This window comes from Equus caballus, chromosome 14 (assembly GCF_041296265.1).
Source record: "Equus caballus isolate H_3958 breed thoroughbred chromosome 14, TB-T2T, whole genome shotgun sequence".
NCBI classification, from domain to species: domain Eukaryota; kingdom Metazoa; phylum Chordata; class Mammalia; order Perissodactyla; family Equidae; genus Equus; species Equus caballus.
The window spans coordinates 21,480,463-21,499,139 of record NC_091697.1 but is presented as its reverse complement, the minus strand read 5'-3'; the positions used below and the strand labels follow the sequence as shown (position 1 = coordinate 21,499,139).

General features: G+C 39.1%; 1 protein-coding gene across 3 annotated transcripts in view; it reads left to right on the top strand.

The window, feature by feature from the left end:
- Positions 1 to 18,677, top strand: part of SIMC1 (SUMO interacting motifs containing 1) — a 92,045-nt gene that overhangs the window by 36,524 nt on the left and 36,844 nt on the right. For all 3 annotated transcript variants that reach the window (XR_002799508.2, XM_023617189.2, XM_023617191.2), the window contains exons 2-4: positions 8,989 to 10,644; positions 13,421 to 13,653; positions 14,420 to 14,489. Coding sequence is in view for 2 of the 3 variants with exons in the window: in XM_023617189.2 (XP_023472957.2) it covers positions 8,989 to 10,644; positions 13,421 to 13,653; positions 14,420 to 14,489 (1,959 nt within the window). In the remaining variant the exon portion in view is untranslated. The remainder of the gene's footprint in view (positions 1 to 8,988; positions 10,645 to 13,420; positions 13,654 to 14,419; positions 14,490 to 18,677) is intronic.

Below are 18,677 nucleotides of genomic sequence, written 5' to 3'. Positions count from 1 at the left end.
TTTAAGATTTACTAGTTAGCTACAGTAATAGCGACTGTGTGGTTTGGGTTAAGGGATTGACACATCAATCACTGGAATAGAATACAGAGTCTTGAAATAGACTGGAATAGTGAGTCCTGAAATAGACCCACAGGAGTGGTACAATAAACTGATTTTTTTACAAATATGCAAAAGCAATTCAATGGAGGAAAGATAGTATTTTCAACAAATGATGCTGGAACAATTGGACATTAAAAGGCAAAAAAAAAAGTCTTGACATAAAGTTCACACCTTTTACCAAAATTAACTCAAAATGGATTATAGATCTAAAATGTAAAACTGTAAAGCTTATAGAAGAAAACATACGTGAAAGTCATCATGACCTGAGGTTAGACAAAGAGTTCTTAAATATGACACCAAAGGCACAATCCAAAAAACAAAAGTAAATAAATTAGGCTTCATCAGAATAAAAAATTTTGTTCTGTGGAAGACCTTGTTAAAATAAGAAGGCAAACTATACACTGGGAGGAAAGATTTACAAATAACATATATGAAAAATACTTGTATCCAGGTATATAAAGAACACTTTGACCTTTATAGTAAGACAACAAACATTCCAATTAGAATATGGACAAAAGATTTGAACAGACACTTCACCAAAGAGAATATGTGGACAGCAAATAAGCTCATGAAAAGATGTTCAACATCATTTTAGCCCTTAGGGAAATGCAGTTAAAACTACAATGAGGGGGCCAGCCCTGTGGTCGAGTGGTTAAGTTATTGCACTCCACTGTGGTGGCCCAGGGTTTCACCATTTTGGATCCTGGGCAAAGACATGGCACCGCTCATCAGGCATGCTGAGGCAGCGTCCCACATGCCACAGCTAGAAGGACCCACAGCTAAAATATACAAGTATGTACTGGGGGGATTTGGGAAGAAAAAGCAGGAAAAAAAAAAAAGAAGATTGGCAACAGTTGTTAGCTCAGGAGCCAATCTTTTTAAAAAACTACAATGAGATATCACTACACATCTATCAGAGTGGCTAAAATAAGCATAGTGAAAATGCCAAAAGCTGGCAAGGATACAGAGAAACTGGAACACATACCTTGCTGGAAGTAATGTAAAGTTGTAGAGCCACTCCGGAAAACATTTGGCAGTTTCTTATAAGGTTAAACATTAAGTTACCATATGGCCTAGCAATTGCATTTTTAGGCATATACTCAAGAGACTGAAAACATGTTCATACAAAACTGTGCACAAATATTCATAGTATTATTCAGCCAACTAGTGGAAACAACCCAAATGTCTATCAGTTGATGAATGAATAAAGAATAGTGGTATTTGCATACAACAGAGCCATAAAAAGGAATGAAGTACTAATACATGCTACAACATGGATGAATCTTGAAAACATTATGCTAAGTTAAAGAAGCCAGATGTAAAAGGCCACAGATTTTATGGTTCTAGTTATATGAAATGTCCAGAATAGGCAAATCTTTAGAGACAGAGACAGGACATACACGTCAGATAGACGGAGATTAAAATAATAGCTATATTACTGATAATGCCTAATTAGAGTAAGATTCATGGATCTAGAGCCCCATTTGGGCTACCTAAATCTATAAATTAAACTTATTACCTCCTCGCCCCCACTCCTACCTAACCGCTCTAACAAACTGCAAGGTAAGCTTGCCAAAGGAAAAAAGCAGATAGTATCTTTAGGATAGGGAGCTTGAAACAGAGAAAGGGGGCTCCTGGTTTAGTCTTTGGTTCTAGTTTCAGCAAATGATGAAGCCATTCTTTCTTCCTTGTGGAAAAGAGTGATAGGTGTAGCAAAGCCTGAAATATCTTTATTATTTTCAATCTTGTTGAATGGTAGTTCCATATGTGAGGTGTGGAATATCAGCTTTCCCCCTCAAAATTATTTCCTTTCAATTTGGCTGATATTTCTTGAGCATTTTTTACCATTTGTCATATACTGTGCCAGTCTATGGTACTATGGCACTACACTACGCCCTAGTGGGAAAGGTAAGTGACTGATGTTAGGATATTGTAAAGAAGCCTGGACCAGGAACTTCTACCTTCAGTAGGATGACTGACTTTAAAGGACTCTCTGCTAAAAAAAGCAACTAGATCCTGAATGAAATTAATTTTTCCTGCTTTCTGGCCTAGCAGGAATTAACAGAAATCTCCAAGGAGAAAAATAAACCAAAAAACCATGAGCTAAACCTGGAGTGGTGAACAGCAAATCCCATTGTCTGTACCCTAATCAGGAGATAAGCTTTGGGCCAGCAGCTTGCAGATATAGATGAATCTGAGACTTCCAATTTAAACCAGTCCAGAAACCCAGAAGAAAAATATTCTGCTTTGTGAACTTTAGTTTTTTAAGCTATAAAATATGAATAATATTCACTTCACAGGGTTGTTCTGAGATATCCAGTTCTGAAAATAGGGTTAATGAGGAGGGCAGTGTCTTGATGGGCTTATTGCTGGGTTTCATTTTGTAGATACAAACTGTTAGGGAGCCTTAGTCATCTGTATTTCTCTTCCCTCTGGCTATATAATTATTAAAATTAGAAAGATAATTTGCTATCTGTGAAAGCTTAATTAGAATAATATGTGATGGAAATGTAAATTACTTAATTAGGAGTTAGGAGGACAATGAGATGAGAGGATATATCAACAAATGTTATTAGATTAAATTTATTCATCATTTGTTGAGTCCATGATACTACATAGGTACTAAAGCTACAGGATATAAAAATAAGTTATTCGGGCCAGCCCAGTGGTGCAGCAGTTAAGTTTGTATGTTCCACTTCAGCAGTCCCTGGCTCGCTGGTTTGGATCCTGGGTGCAGACCTATGTACTGCTTATTGAGTTATGCTGTGGCAGGCGTCCCACATATAAAGTGGAGGAAGATGGGCACGGATGTTAGCTCAGGGCCAGTCTTCCTCAGCAAAAAGAGGGGAATTGGTGGCAGATGTTAGCTCAGGGCTAATCTTCCTCAAAAAAAAAAGTTATCGTCTAATGGGGGAGAGAATAATCAAGTGCTCTGTGATATGCAGTAAAGTGACAGTATGTACAAAGTGCTATGGAATCATCAAAGAGGAGAGCAATGAACTCTCTCCAAGGTTTGGAGAGCAACACTGTTGAATTGTTCCAGTCTATGAAACTCCCTTACCTGCTAAAATACTTCCTGAGGGCCCAGTGAAAAATCAGGCAGATACTATAGAGGAATCTGCTCTCGAAAGATAGCTGCATGGGACAGTATCTGTGAGTTTTCTGTTCTTTTAACTGACTGCATTCCCCAATCATTTGCCACTTACGTGGCAGAAAGTGTAAATGTTATGGTTTTGAAATGTCAAGGGACAGAGGTCAGGGATGGCAGAGCAGCAAGAAGTTAGAGAGGAATCCCCAGAAGCAAGAAAATCACAGGAAGGGTGAACCCCAAAATTAAAGTATAATCTCTGCCCAAGTCCTTGGCTGACAGCCAAATTAGGCAGGCAGAGGAGAGAACCACCTCCACCCCCACCACTACCAAGGAGCCAGGTTAAAACCACAGCAGCTGGAAATCATAAGAACAAAGATATCAGCACCTCCTTTGTGCAAGGTAGGCAAAGCTTGCAGTTTGAGTTCAGGAAGATTAACTGTCTACTAGAACAACAACAACTCCAAAAAGACAATTTTTAGAAGAACACAAATCATTACAGTTATTACCTACAATGCTCAGTTTTCAACCAAAAATTACTAAACCTGCAAAGAAACCAAGTGTGACCCATATTCAAAGGGAAAAAATGGTCAATCAATAGAAGCTTGACTCTGAGTGAGCCTAAGTGTTGGATTTAACAAAAACTTAAAAGTGATTATCATAAATACATTCAACCAATTAAAGAAAATATAGCATCAATTAGTGAATAGATAGAAAATCTCAACAGAGAAAACAAACTATAAAAAACAGAAGTTCGGGGGTTAAAAAATATAGTCATTGAAATTAAAAAAAAAAAAACTTGATGGGCTCAACAGCATATTAGAAGAGAGAGCAGGCTGGGAAAAAAACAGTGAAGTTCAAGATAGAACAATAGAAGCCACTCAATTTTAAGAGTAGAGTGGGGAAAAAGATGGAATAAAATTGAATAGTACCTCAGAGATCTGTAGGAAAATATCAAGCAATTCAAAATATGTGTAATTAGAGTCTTAGAAGGTGTGGTGGGAATAAGTTGTAGTAAAATTTTTGAAGAAATAATGACTGAAATTTTCTCACATTTGGTGAAAAAAATAATAACTTAGAGATCCTAGAAGCACAACAGACTCAAGGCAAGATAAACACAAAGAAAACCATTCCTTGAGTGTCCAGAGAAAAATGATATGTAACGTAGAGGAACCAATAGTGCAATTAACAGCTGACTTCTTATCAGAAACTGTGGAGGCCAAAAGACTTTGGACTGACATGTTCAATTGATGGAAGAAAGAAACCTTTAGCCAAGAATTCTATATCTGGCCAAATTATCCTTCAAAAATAAAGGCAAGATAAAGACATTTTCAGATAAACAGAGACTGAGAAAATTTATCACTAGCAGACCTGCACTATAAGAAATTTTAGTGACACCAAGTAGAAACTTGGATCTACACAAAGAAATGAAGAGAACTAGAATTTGTAAATACATATGTGAAAAGAAAATAATTTTTCTTTTATTACTTTCCTTAAAAGACAAGTAACTGTTGAAAGTAAAAATAATTATACTATATTAGTGAGTTCATAATGTATATGGATGTAATATATATGACAACAAAAATAAAGGATGGAGCACAGAGTAAATGGAATATTTTGTAAGGTTGCTACATTTTTATCTTAAGTATTTTAATATTTTTTTTCTAAGTACACGAATAAATTGAATTTGGATACTGTAAACCTACAAACAACTACTAAAAATATAATGAAAAGAAATACAGCTAGAAAACCAACAGAGGAATAAAAATGAATACCAAAATATAAATGTGATTAACTCAAAAGGAGGTGGGATGGGAGGAACAGAGAAATAATGAACAGATAGGGCAAATAGGAAACAAATGGCATGATTGTAGATTTAAAAGCAAATATGTCAACAATTAAGTGTAAATGGACCAAAAACTCTAATCAAAAGGCAGAGATAGACTGGACAAAAAAGCAGTAGCCAACTATGTGCTGTCTATGTGAGATGCACTTTAACACAAAGATACATGGAGAATAAAAGGATAAAAATATACCTTGCAAACAATATGCATAAGAAATTTGGAGTGGCTCTATTAATACCAGAAAAAAATAGACATCAATATAAGGAGGATTGCTGGAAACTAAGAGGGATGCTTCATAATGATAAAGGGTTAATACATTAAGAAGATATAACAATTTATAAGTGTATGTGCACCTAATAAACAGAGTTTGAAAATATATGAAGCAAAAACTAAGCTAAAGGGAGAAATAGTCAAAGCCACAGTCATAATTGGACACTTGAATACACTTCTCTCAGTAATTGATAGCACAACTGGATCCCCCCAAAAGTAAAGTAATCAAAGATCTGAAAGCCAGTATCAACAGCCGTGACTTAAAGGCATTTGTAGAACTATATCCAACAGCTGCAGAAGGCCCATCTTTTTTCAAGCGCACAAGGAACACTGAGCAAGAGGGCCATGTATTAGGACATAAAACAAGTCTTAATGTATTGAAATCTTACAGGATTTGTTTTCTGATCATAATGAAAGTAAATTTCAACTACAAGATAATCAAATGACTATATACACTAAAAACTGTCAGATTAAGCTACAGCAATACTTAGAGGGAAATTTTAGCTTTAAATGATAATATTAGAAAAGAAAAATTTTGAAAATCAATTAAGTAAGCTTCTACATTAAGCTAGAAAAAGAGGGACAAATTAAATCCACAGTTAAGTAGAAAGAAGGAAACAATAACAGCAAATAAATAAATAGCACATGAAAAGCCTGGTTCTTTGGAAAAAATAAATAAAATTGATAAACTTCTAGCTAGACTGATCAGGGACAAAAATGCAGAGGATACAAGTTAATATTTGGAATAAAAAAAGGGAATTGGGAATAAATCTATATAGAATTAAAAAGATAATAAGGGACTATTATGAACAATTTTATCCTAATAAATTTGACAATTTAGATGAAATGGAAAAATTCCACAAGTCACAAAACTAACACAAGAAGAAATGGAAAATGTTAATAGCCCTATGTCTACTAAAAAAATTGAATTTGTGATTAAAAACTTTCCTACAGGGGCCGGCTCCATGGCTGAGTGGTTAAGTTCGCACGCTCCGCTGTGGCGGCCCTGGGTTTGGATCCTGGGTGCAGACATGGCACCGCTCGTCAGGCCACGTTGAGGCAGCGTCCCATATCCCACAACTAGAAGGACCTGCAACTAAAATATACAACTGTGTATGGGGGGCGGTTTAGGGAAATAAAGCAGAAAAAAAAAAAGATTGGCAACAGTTGTTAGCCCAGGTGCCAATCTTTAAAAAAAAAAAAACTTTCCTACAAAGCACACTTCAGGCCCAGATAGCTTCACTGGTGATTTCTATCAAGCATTGAAGGAAGAGATAGTACCAATCCAACACAACCTAAATAGAGACGGTGGGAATCGGTCCCAAGTCATTGTGTGAGGCCAGTTTTATTCTGATAGCAAAACCAGTAAAAGAAATTAAAGAATAGAAAACTACAAGCTAATGTCCCTCATGTATATGCAAAAACTCTTAACAAAGTCTTGATATATTAAACCCAATAATAAAGGAAAAGGATAATACATCGTAACCAAGTGGAGTTTTCCCCAGGATTAATTTAACATTAGAAAAACAATGAATGTAATTTTTGATATTAATAGGACAAAGGAAAAAATCATAAGATATCTCAACAGCTGCAGAAAAACCATTTGACAAGATTTAACAACCATTCCCAATTAAAACTCAGAGCACTAGAAAAAGAAGGAGACTTCCTCAACCTGATATGGGGCATCTTTGAAAACCCCACAGCTAGCATTATTCTTAATGATGAAAGTCTGAAATGTCTGCTTTCAGCACTTCTTTTGAGAATTACACTGAATGCCTTAGCCATTACAATAGGCAAGAAAAAGAAATAAAAGGCATACAGATTGGAAAGGAAAAAGTAAAACTTCTTTATTTGCAGAGGACATGATTTTTTTATATGGAAAACCCTAAGGAATCTACCAAAAAAGGTACTTGAACTAGTAAGTGAATTTAGCAAGGTCGGATGATACAGGGATAATACATATAAATCAATAGTATTTCTATATACTAGCAATGAATAATTGACAACAAAATGACAAAAAACTATTTCCATTTTCAGTATCATTAAAAAACTTTGAATTCTTTGGGATAAAGAAAGAGGTCTGTATAGATGCAGTGAGGATATGAGGGAGGAAATGATTAATTTAATCTGGAATGAGAAGTGATCTGGAAGGATTTCACACACAGTGATATCTGTGCTGAATCTTGAAAGACAAGAAACTTTATCAAAGGGATAATAATCATTCCAGGCAAAAGAAAGAACATAAGCAAACGTAAACAAAGATAAAGATACCTGAGAAAGTGTGGCACATTTAGGGATCTGTAGTAGTTCTGTATGATTTGATTATGTGAGGAGTGAGAGTAGTCAGGGAAAGTTAAATGCAGGCCTTATTGCAAAGGACCTTATGAGTCTTACTAAGGCATTTGTCCTTTATCCTGTAGCTGATATGGTGGGTATTCAGTGGGAGAGACATGGTAATCTTGCATTTTAGCAGTTGGCAACGGAAGAGGAGTTAAGTTCAGGTCCTCTCTGGCCTTGCAACTATTTATATTGAGTTCAGCTAACAGTAGAGAACCACTGAAGGCAGTGATACTATATGGCTGCTTCTTAGGGATGAGGCATTAGCTTTCACCAAGCAATCCCTATTCTAGGATGAGGTGCATGCCAACTTCTCACCTGACCCACCCAGAATCCTTTGCCCTGCTTTGGTGTCATTGACAATGGTGACTATCATGTCTATTAAGAGAAATAGCATGGTAGCTGTGGGAGCAGCAATGGCATTGCTAGCCCAGGAATTGGTACCTAACATACCAGTGGCAGTGGTACCCAACCAGGTGAGGAGACATCTGGAAGGTTGAGCAATATCATTCCATGCTCACGGCACAGAGGTTGGTTATAGTGCCTCTGGCTGGCATGATCACACTTTATGAACTGCCTAATCATTTTGCACTCTGAGTATCGGGGTGAAGATAGGAGGTTTTCCAGTAATTATTAGCGTTAGGGCTCAGATTTACACTGTTGGTTTTATAACCCTTATTGTATTGTCCTCCATATCTGACTATAGGTTGATTATATATTGAATGAAGTTATATATTCCTAAGGCCATAACAGGGAAAGAAGGAAACAGACCTGGGTTTGAATGTCTGTCTCTGCTACTTAGCTGTATAATCCTTAGGTAAATAACCTAATCCCTCTGAACTCCAGTTTCCCCATCTGTGTAATGGAGATGACAATGCCTACCTGATAGAGTCAGTGTGAAAATTAAAGACGTAAAAGCACTCAACATGTTCTTAAAATGTGGTAGATTCTCTTATATTAGCTTCCCTTCCTCTTTAGCTTCTGTTGCAGGTTATCCTGTGTATTTGCTTTTCCGAACAAAGGTTGTGTTTTACTTTGTGACTGAAAGTTGAAATCTTCCCTACTACTCCTCTGTCCACCTTTGGGTCAGAAAACATTTCCCACTATGCCCTTAGTTATGTGCATGTGGCGTTTGAATGATTTAAGAAGGTATAGAAATTGACAGCTTTGACAGTAGCAAAATTTTAACCAAAGGAAATAAATTAATGTTTATGTTAATACGATATATATAAATTGTTACTGAGATGAAAAAGCAAAATATGCTTATCCTTAAAAGCTAAGATTTAAGTCTTCTTAGATAAAGCTGAAACTCCTTGCTTGACCTCTTATCTTCTCACAATCCTTCAACAGGACTTCATTGACTTAACTAGAGAAACGAGACCAAGGGCAAAGGATCGCAATGGACTCTGTGTGATTGACCTGACAAGAACTGAGGAAGAAAATAGACCTATTGCCACTCTTGACTTGACTCTAGAACCTGTTACTCCCTCCCAGAAGGAGCCAGCCAATCTTCAAACATGTGCCAGCCTCTCCAGCAAAGAGGTAATGGAAGGGCGAGTGGACAGAAGCTCTCGGCCTGCAGCACGGAGAATCATTAACAGCGATCCTGTGGATTTGGACCTTTTGGAAGAAACCACATTTGAAGGTCCCCAACCCCCTGCATCCATCAGTGGGAATTCTGTTTATCCAGTGGAGCCAAATTGTAGCTCAGCCACGTTCAAAGGTGACCTCAGCTTCTTGGCAAGCCTACAGCTGTCTTCAGATGTTCACTCCCTCTCCCCAAAAAGCAGTAATGGTAGCAGCTGCAATCAAAGGGCACCCTTGCCATGCCCACAGCAAGATGTGCCTTGTCCGCCACAGGCCTTGCCCTGCCCACTGCAAGCCTTGCCATGCACACTGCGAGCCTCACCATGTCCACCACGAGCCTCCTCATGCCCACCGCGAGCCTTGTCATGCCCATCACAGACCATGCAGTGCCAGCTGCAAACTATGCCTCACCTGCCTCAAGAAGTGCCATGCCCTCCTCAAGATGTGCCATGCCCTCAGAACATGCCATGCCCTCAGCAGAATATGCCAAGCCCACCTCAGGACTCATCATGGTGTCCTCAACACTCACCAAGCCCACCTCAAGACACATCCTGCCCACCTCAAGACTCACTTTGCCCACCTCAAGACTCACTCTGCCCATCTCAAGACTCTCTGGGCCTACCTCAGGATGTACGAGGCCCACCTCAAAACATACCATATCCACAAGATGTGGCACACCTACAAGTTATGCCACAGTCACTGGGAGATGTGCCACAGTCACCAGGAAACGTGCCACAGTCACCAGGAAACGTGCCACAGTCACCAGGAAACGTGCCACAGTCACCAGGAAATGTGCCACAGTCACCAGGAGACGTGCCACAGTCACCAGCAGATGTGCCACAGTCACCCAGAGATGTGCCACAGTCACCAGCAGACATGCCACAGTCACCAGGAGACGTGCCACAGTCACCAGCAGATGTGCTACAGTCACCAGGAGATGCGCCACGGTCACCAGGAAGTGTGCCACATTCACCTAGAGAAGTCTCACACTTACCAGGACATGTGCCATGTTCACCTGGAGACATACCACACTTGCTGGGAAACATGCCACACTCACTTGGAGACTTGCCTCTCTTACCACAAGACAGGCTTGACTCTCCCCAAAATGACATAGAGAACCATGACACTCCTATGGATATCTCAGCTCCATCCTCTCCAAGCTGCTCTCCCAGCCCACAGTCTCCACAGTCTAAAATTTCCCTAGAGAAAGTTTCTTGGCTCTCTGCCACAGAAACTCCAGCCAGAAAAGAGATATCACTGTCAGAGCCTGCCAACCCCGGGTCTGCCCAGGTACAAGCACGAACACCACAAGGTGGATTGTACAACAGACCATGCCTGCATAGACTGAAGTACTTCTTACGACCTCCGGTGCATCACCTCTTCTTCCAGACACTAATACCAGATAAAGACACAAGAGAGGTGAGCTAACATATCTTCCCCTAGGGATTAGGTGTCCTTGTGTAAGTTTAGTATAAGGGTAGTATGCTGTAAGGAGTCCATGCACAAGAGGACAGGCCCAGTATAAATTTGACATTTTTCTCTCTCCCTCACTTTTGGAACCATTCGGTATAGAGTCAGATCTAGATTCAAAGTTCAGACTCACACTTAAAAACTGGTACTGTAGAAGTCACTTTACCTTTCTGAACCTTAGCTTTCCTAACTGTAAAATGGAGATAAGAACATACCTCACAGGATCATTAAATGAGATAACAATGTAAAGTGCCTGTTAGAGTGTCTGGCTCATCATAGGCCTTCATCAAATATTTCTGTTCAGTTCCTATGCCTTTATTACAGCTCCCATATCACAGAGATAGTAATACTCTTACCACTTCAGTGCCTTCAAGATTATTGCTATCTGACTTGTGGAGGGGGGTGGGGGGATTCACTTTTAAGATTTTTGTAGGAATGCTACTTCCTGTTGGTCTTCATTGATCTGTGAAAACTAAGCCAGATATGTAAGAAAGAAAAATTCTGGCTAATTCCCACAGTATGAAGCTATTTTCTCATTATTCATAACCACATTCCAACGTTAAGAAGATTGGCTTGAAGTAGTTGAAGAAGTCACAAAGTACATTCTCTTTGTTGGAGCAATCGGTGATTCAGCTTACCACGTGTCAGGGATTCACATTGATTTGGCCTTGGAGAGTGAATTTTTTCTCTCGTTTTAATTGTCATATCTTCTCATATGTTTTATGTCTTCTTGCGAATGACTCCCCAACCGCTAGCTCATTCGTTTTGCTATGGGTTTGCCTCAGGTTGGTGATACATCTGTCCATTCTCAAGAGTGCTTGAGACTGGAGAGAGCTGTTTCCCTAATCAAGGCTATAGTGCTTTGTAGGTGCCACATGACTAAAGAAGCCATTGTAGATGCAGATGGGGAGACCACACCCCCTTCTGTGTACACATACTTGGATAATGAAGTGGCAGTTTGGCTAGACAAAGTGGATTTTTCTTCTTCATCTTAATTTCTTACCTTCTTAAAGGACCTCAGCCATCTAGAATACACCTGTAAATATTTTCTGTGTCTCCTATGATTCTTTTGGGCTTCTAATGAGTACTTCTTCACTAGGTCATTTTCCCCCAGAACTTCTCAGCCAGTCCTTACACTGCCACTTACCAGCACTGGTCTCAAGTCCTCTGAGTCTCATTTTGTTTAGCTCTGAAACAAGTCGTAATGTCCATATCATAGAGATGTTTGACTTAAAGATGTTTGACTTAAACACATAAAGCACAAAGCCAGCTTTCAGGGCCTATGAAAGTGCTCTATAAATATTAGTTCCCCTTAAGGATACAGGCATCAAAGCAATTTATAAATTTTATCTATTTGTAGATGTCTCCATTTGTAGGCAAAAAATGAATAAACAGGGTCAAGATTATAAAGTGCACACATAAAATAGTCACCAATGATTTTTGTTCTTCTCTTATCTTCTCTTACTCTTAATTCTCCTTAAATGCCATTTACAGTATTGGTCTCTCATCAGCAAGATCAGGGGTTACCCTCAGGTGATTTGAGACATGAGGAAAGCTAACTAGACTTCTCTTCTCCAGAAGATTTCCTAGAAGGACAATTCCAGCCATCACTATTTTACTGTTATACATAAACTGTTAAATCTCTGTTTGGTTGGTGTTTTAAAATCAATATTTATTCTCATATTTTAAAAATACTTAATATAAAATACTTTAAAATATAAAAATAATTACCATGGTTCTATCAGCATTTATTATTGTTAATAATTTGGTGTATTTCTTTCCCAGTTGCTTTTTTACACATAGACATTTTACATTTTTTAATAATTGAAATTGTTAGCAAAAATATATTTATTGTTGTTGGTTTTGTTGTTTATAGAGAGCACAGGTTTAGAGGGTAGCTCTGGAGTTATACCACCCATATGTGAAACCAGCTTTTGCCATTTGTTGCATGACAAATGCTTACTCTCTAAATCTCAGTTTCCTATCGTTATCTATAAAATAGAAATAATAATAGTACGTATTTCTTAGGGTTGTGAGAATTAAATGAGGATAAGTTAAATGTTCAAAAATTGTTGTTATGTTCCTATATCAAACAAACTTTTTAATGTTTGTTTTTCTTCTGATTATGAAAGTCTATTCTGGAAAAATTGAAAAATATGAAAGAGCTTATTGGGGAAAAGTCATCCATAATTCCACCATCCAGATAATAGGAAACCACTTTTTCACATCTTCTCTCCCAGTCTTTTTATCCATACTTTATTTGCGGCGGGGGGTGGGGGGGGGTGCAACTTAATATTTACTGTTGACTCAAAAAAAATCAACAAAATGGGATTCTTCTCCTAACAACAAAATATATTTGAAGCGACTTTCTTCATCTTTATTTTACTATCTAATGTAGTATCATAACTGCCCCTAACTATCTTCTCACCCTCACTCCAAAATCAACTTAGGCTGGCTCTTGATTCTTTCGCACTTCCCTTTTATGCTATATTTTAACACAGATGAAATCATGTTATATATAGAACTTTAAATTCTTATTTTTGAACTTAATATAAGCATTTTCATGTCATTAAAAGTTTTTTAGATAAGCCTTTCCAGTCTCTTCTTTTAAAATTACAAATATTTCAAATGCATGGAAAATGTTGCTGTCTTCAACCTGTTCCAGAACCTCTTGCTTTTATGTCTGTAGAAACCCATCCTAATTTCTTTCTTTTTATGTCTACAGAGCAAGGGTCAAAAATTAGAACCCATCCCTCATCGAAGACTAAGAATGGTGACAAACACCATTGAAGAAAATTTTCCCCTGGGGACTGTGCAGTTTTTGATGGACTTTGTGTCACCCCAGCATTACCCACCCAGAGAAATTGTGGCTCATATCATCCAGAAAATCCTTCTGAGTGGCTCTGAGACCGTGGATGTCCTAAAGGAGGCCTACATGCTTCTCATGAAAATTCAACAGTATGAACCTTAGATGTTGATGAATCTTCTAGGGAACCTGAACTCGGGGCACAGCTTTCTCTTGCCTAAGTTTTATTCAGCTAACCATTAGAGAGGATGACTTAGTATGTTAGTGTTATTTGGATTGCAAGTGACAGGAAACCCAGTCCAAACTGGCTTTAACAGCTGTTAAAAGAGAATTTAATGACTCATGTTACTAGAAACCTAAGAATGAGATGTGACTCAGTTCAGTTCAAAAATTGAACTGATCCATTTTTCAGCTCTGCTTTGCTTCTGTTTTCAGGCTCCATAGGTATTCTTCTCAGCCTCCAGCTTTTATGATAGTCTCAGTGGGAGAGAGTCCACTTCCTTTATAATCACAGAAAAGTTCTGAAATTGAGTCTTGTAGGCTTTAATTGGTATAACATAAGATGTGAGCCCATCTTTGAGTAAATCACTGTGAACTGAGGGGTAGAATATCATGATTGGGTCAACATGCTTCACAGGCTTCATCCCAGGGTCCTAGTAGGTAAAGCCAGTGGGCTGAGAGTAATAAAGAGTTGATTTCTTCAAAGTAAAATTGGGGGTACTAATGCCTCCCAAAGTGGATACTGCGTAGCAAAAAAACAATGAAGTTCCACTACCCTCAGATGACATAGTATTGTATCAAAGGGTGAGCAAGAGCACTGAGGATAAGAGGAGGCTTCACACTTCTATCATCTTCCAGATCTCTTCCCTTGTTCCACAAGACTCTCTAGAATTCTAATTGATGTCCTTTGACTTTCAGGCTACATCCAGCTAATGCCAAGACAGTGGAGTGGGACTGGAAGCTGCTCACTTACGTCATGGAGGAAGAGGTAACGTAACAATTATGAGGGTGTATCTTCTGCAGAGGAAGTTTTAACTAGAAACAAAAATGACAGCAAATTTGGTAGTAAAGTCTTTACCATTATTCCCTCCTTACACTCCCACCTCCACCCAAAAATTTCTATTGAAATGATATGTGCTGTCTTCCAATTCAAGATTGAATACTTTCATTCATCCCTCTCCTTCTTGAGATCCCATTAAAAATAATAGTGAAGAATAGAGAAAGAAGGTTATAAATCCATGGCAATGAAAATATGGAGGACAATGGATTTGAATGAAGACTAGAAGATCTAAAGGAAATGTAAGAGTGATGATTGATGAAGCTAAGCAGAGAAAGCCTCAGGCTAGAACACATGTGTAAGGGGCTACAGCCAAGGAGGAAGGAAATCTTCCCTTTAGAGCAGAGAGGCTTTGGACTCAGAAACACAACATATAAAAAGGTTGGAGTCAGATATGGGCTGTAAATTTGTTGAAAGTTTGTAGATGGAACTGACAACCTCTCTATTCTTATACAGAAAGTTCAGTCACCAAGTTATCTACCCTTCAGGCAAAAAGTCAAAGGATTCATTGCCTAAAGAAATTGAGTGAACCATCTGTCATAAATGAAGGCAGCTAGTTGGTGCTCCAGAAAAAAAATCGTCTGCATTCTGACCTTTAGGGATCCATAAATTTAATTGCCAGCTTTCTGTTCGGCTCACGCAAAAGCATTTGAATGGAACAAATTATTTTCAATTTAGAATTCTGGACTCAGCCAAACTATTAGTCAAGTGTGAGGGTAGAATAAAGACATTTCCAAACATGGGAACTTGAAAAAAATATCTCCACATGCCATTTCTTAGGAGGTTACTTGAAGGTATGTATCGAAAAAATGGGAGAATAATCAAAAAAGAGGGAGGTTTGGTCTGGCCCTGTGGCCAAGTGGCTAAAGTTCCATGCGCTCTGCCTCGGCAGCTTGGGTTTGCGGGTTTGGATCCTGGGCATGGTCCTACTCCACTCATCAGCCATGCTGTGGAAGCATCCCACATGCGAAGTAGAGGAAGATTGGCACAGCAGTTAGCTCAGGGCAAATCTTTCTCAAGCAAAAAAGAGGAAAGTTGGCAACAGATGTTAGAGCAAATCTTCTTCACCAAAAGAAAAAAGAGAGAGACACTAGATCTAATCCAGGAAAGTTGTAAAGAGAAGTCCTAAGATTACAGCAAATAGTTGACCTAGACAGCAGTCAGTCCATGTTGGAGCAAAATAACATAGGGCTTTAAGAAAGAATGATCTGGGAAACATCACCAAGATGGTAGACAAGGAAGCTCCAGGCCCTTGTTCCCCCATGGAGACACCAAATTAACAACAACATATGGACCAATATACTTGTGTGAAAACTCTACAGACCATTTGGGAAGCTGTAGTACCCAGGCCATGCATAACCAAGACGGGACTCCATTCAAAGGAGTAAGAAAGTTTGTAGTATTTTGTGTGCCCATGCCACTCCCCTTACCCAAGATAGCATGGTGCAACTGCGAGGAAATCTCCCATATCCCAGCTCCTCCCTTGGGATGGAAACAAAAGAGTGGACTTTGAGTCCAGTGTTCTGGCTTGGTAGGGGGCTTCCCAAGGGATAGTGTCTGCCTTGCCTGACTCAGAGCACTGATAGGAATGGTGGCATAGTTTGGAAGTTGCTGAAAAGAGAGGCAAGCACTCTGGCACGTTAGAGCTGCAGAGAGTATGCAGTTCCACAGACAGGTACCAGGGGAGCAAGAGACTGTAGGCTCCTGAGAAGAAATAGGAACAAGCCACTTAGGAAATTAAGACAGGTAAAAGCACATGCACAAGCCTAGAGAAACACATCCTCAGGGAAGATGAGACATCCCGGAATCTCTAGCCAGGCTTATTGGTGAAGGTCTTGCCCTGCATGAACTCAGTGGATAACAACTGGGAAAGGTAGTTGTTTTTCCAAATGCTCAAATCTCATCAAAATCTGAAGCAAAAACTGACAGAATTGAAGGGAGAAATAGACAGTTCCACATTAAGAGTTGGAGACTACAATACCCCATTCTCAATAATGGGTAGAACAACCAAACAGAAGATAAGTTAACAAAGAGAGAACTTAAACAACACAACCAGATCTAACAGTTATATACATAACATTCTACTCAACAACAATATACACATTCTTCTCAGTGCACATGGGACATATTTCAGGATACACCATATGTTAGGCCACATATGTTAAGTCTCAATAGATTTAAAAAGATAGATATCACACAAAGTATCTTCATTCTATGAAGCCAGCTTCACCCTGATATCAAAGACAGACAAAGACACTACAGGAAGACTACAGACCAGTATCCCTTTTGAACATTCATGCAAAAATCCTCCGTAAAATACTAGCAAAGCAAATTCAGCACCATATCATAAGGATTATACACCATGACTAAGTGGGATTTATCCAGAAATACAAGGATGGTTCAACATAGGAAAATCAATCAGGGCAATATACCACATTAACAGAATGAAGGACAAACGCCACATGATCATCTCAGTTGATCCAGAACATGGTTTTGACAAGATTCAACACCCTTTCGTGATAAAATAAAACTCTCAACAAACTAGGAACAGAAGGAAATTACTGCATGAAAGTCCTGTATGAAAAACTCACAGCAAACATCATACTCAATGGTGAAATATTAAAAGCTTTTCTTCTAAGATCAGGAACAAGGCAAGGATGCCTGCTTTCATCTCTTCTATTAGCATAGCAATTAGGTAAGGAAAGGAAATAAAAGACATCTAAATTGGAAAGAAAGAAGCAAAATTACCTCTGTTCACAGATGACATGATCTTATGTGTAGAAAACCCTCAAGACTCCACACAGAAAACCTGTTAGAACTGATAAATGAATTCAGTAAGGTTGCAGGATACAAAATCAACATGCAAAAGTTAGTTTCATTTCTATATACTAACCGTGAACAATCTGAAAAGGAAATTAAGAAAACAGTTTCATTAACAATATCATCAAAAAGAATAAAATACTTAGGAGTAAACCTAACTAAGGAGGTGAACAACTTATACACTGAAAACTACATAACACTGCTGAAAGAAAATAAAGAAGACAGGGCTGGCCCAGTGGTGCAGCAGTTAAATTCACACGTTCTGCTTTGGCAGCCTGGAGTTCACCGGTTTGGATCCTGGGTGTGGACATGGCACCACTGGGCAAGCCATGCTGTGGTAGGCATCCCACATATAAAGTAGAGGAAGATGGGCACGGATGTTAGCTCAGGCCTAATCTTCCTCAAAAAAAAAAAAAAAAAAGACATATAAATGGTAAGACATCTCGTGTTCATGGATTAGAAGACTTAATGTTGTTAAGTGGTGAATACTACCCAAAGCAATCCACAGAGTCAATGCAATCCCTATCAAAATCCTAACAGCATTTTTGCAGAAATAGACAAGTCCATCCTAAAATTCATATGGAATCTCAAAGGACCCTGAATAGCCAAAAAATCTTGAAAAAGCAGAACAAAGTTGGAGTACTCATACTCTTGATTTTAAAACATATTACAAAGCTATAGTAATCAAAAGAGTGTGATACTCTCGAGGAGTGACGTCAGCACTCCATGCTGACATGGCAGCATGAGCTCACCTGGGACTCTCTCCCCTCCAAAGTACAACCAAAAAGAGCAACTGCTTTCCAACCAAAAAAACAATCCTAATAACAGAAATCGTCAGAGACCCACAGCAGCCCAATGACGGAAGGCGGAGAGGCTGCAGCTGGCCTCAGAGGAGGTGGAACGCGGTAGGAGAGAACTTCGCTCCCTCCTCTAGAGACTGTGAATGCTGCCTCGGGTGCGGGAAGTGGTGGGGGAGGGGCTGCGTGTCGGGGGATCATCCAGGACTCCCACCACCCTTGCAGCGAAACCCTCTAACAGGGGAAAGCTTTCCGTGGGGGAACCCCAGCAAACCAGGGCCCTGGGAGACCAGAAAGCGAGAGCTGATCCAATACTGGTCGCGTGAATGAAAGTGCCCCTCATCCCCCAATCCATGCTGGGCGCCGCCATCTTGGCTGAAGGCACAGGGCTCAGAAAACAAGCCTCTCGACCCCCATCTAGTGGCAACAAGCTGTAATTGCAGCTGAATAATAGCATCATGTGCAAAAACCACTCCTCTACCATTCAGCACAGTCCAAAAGG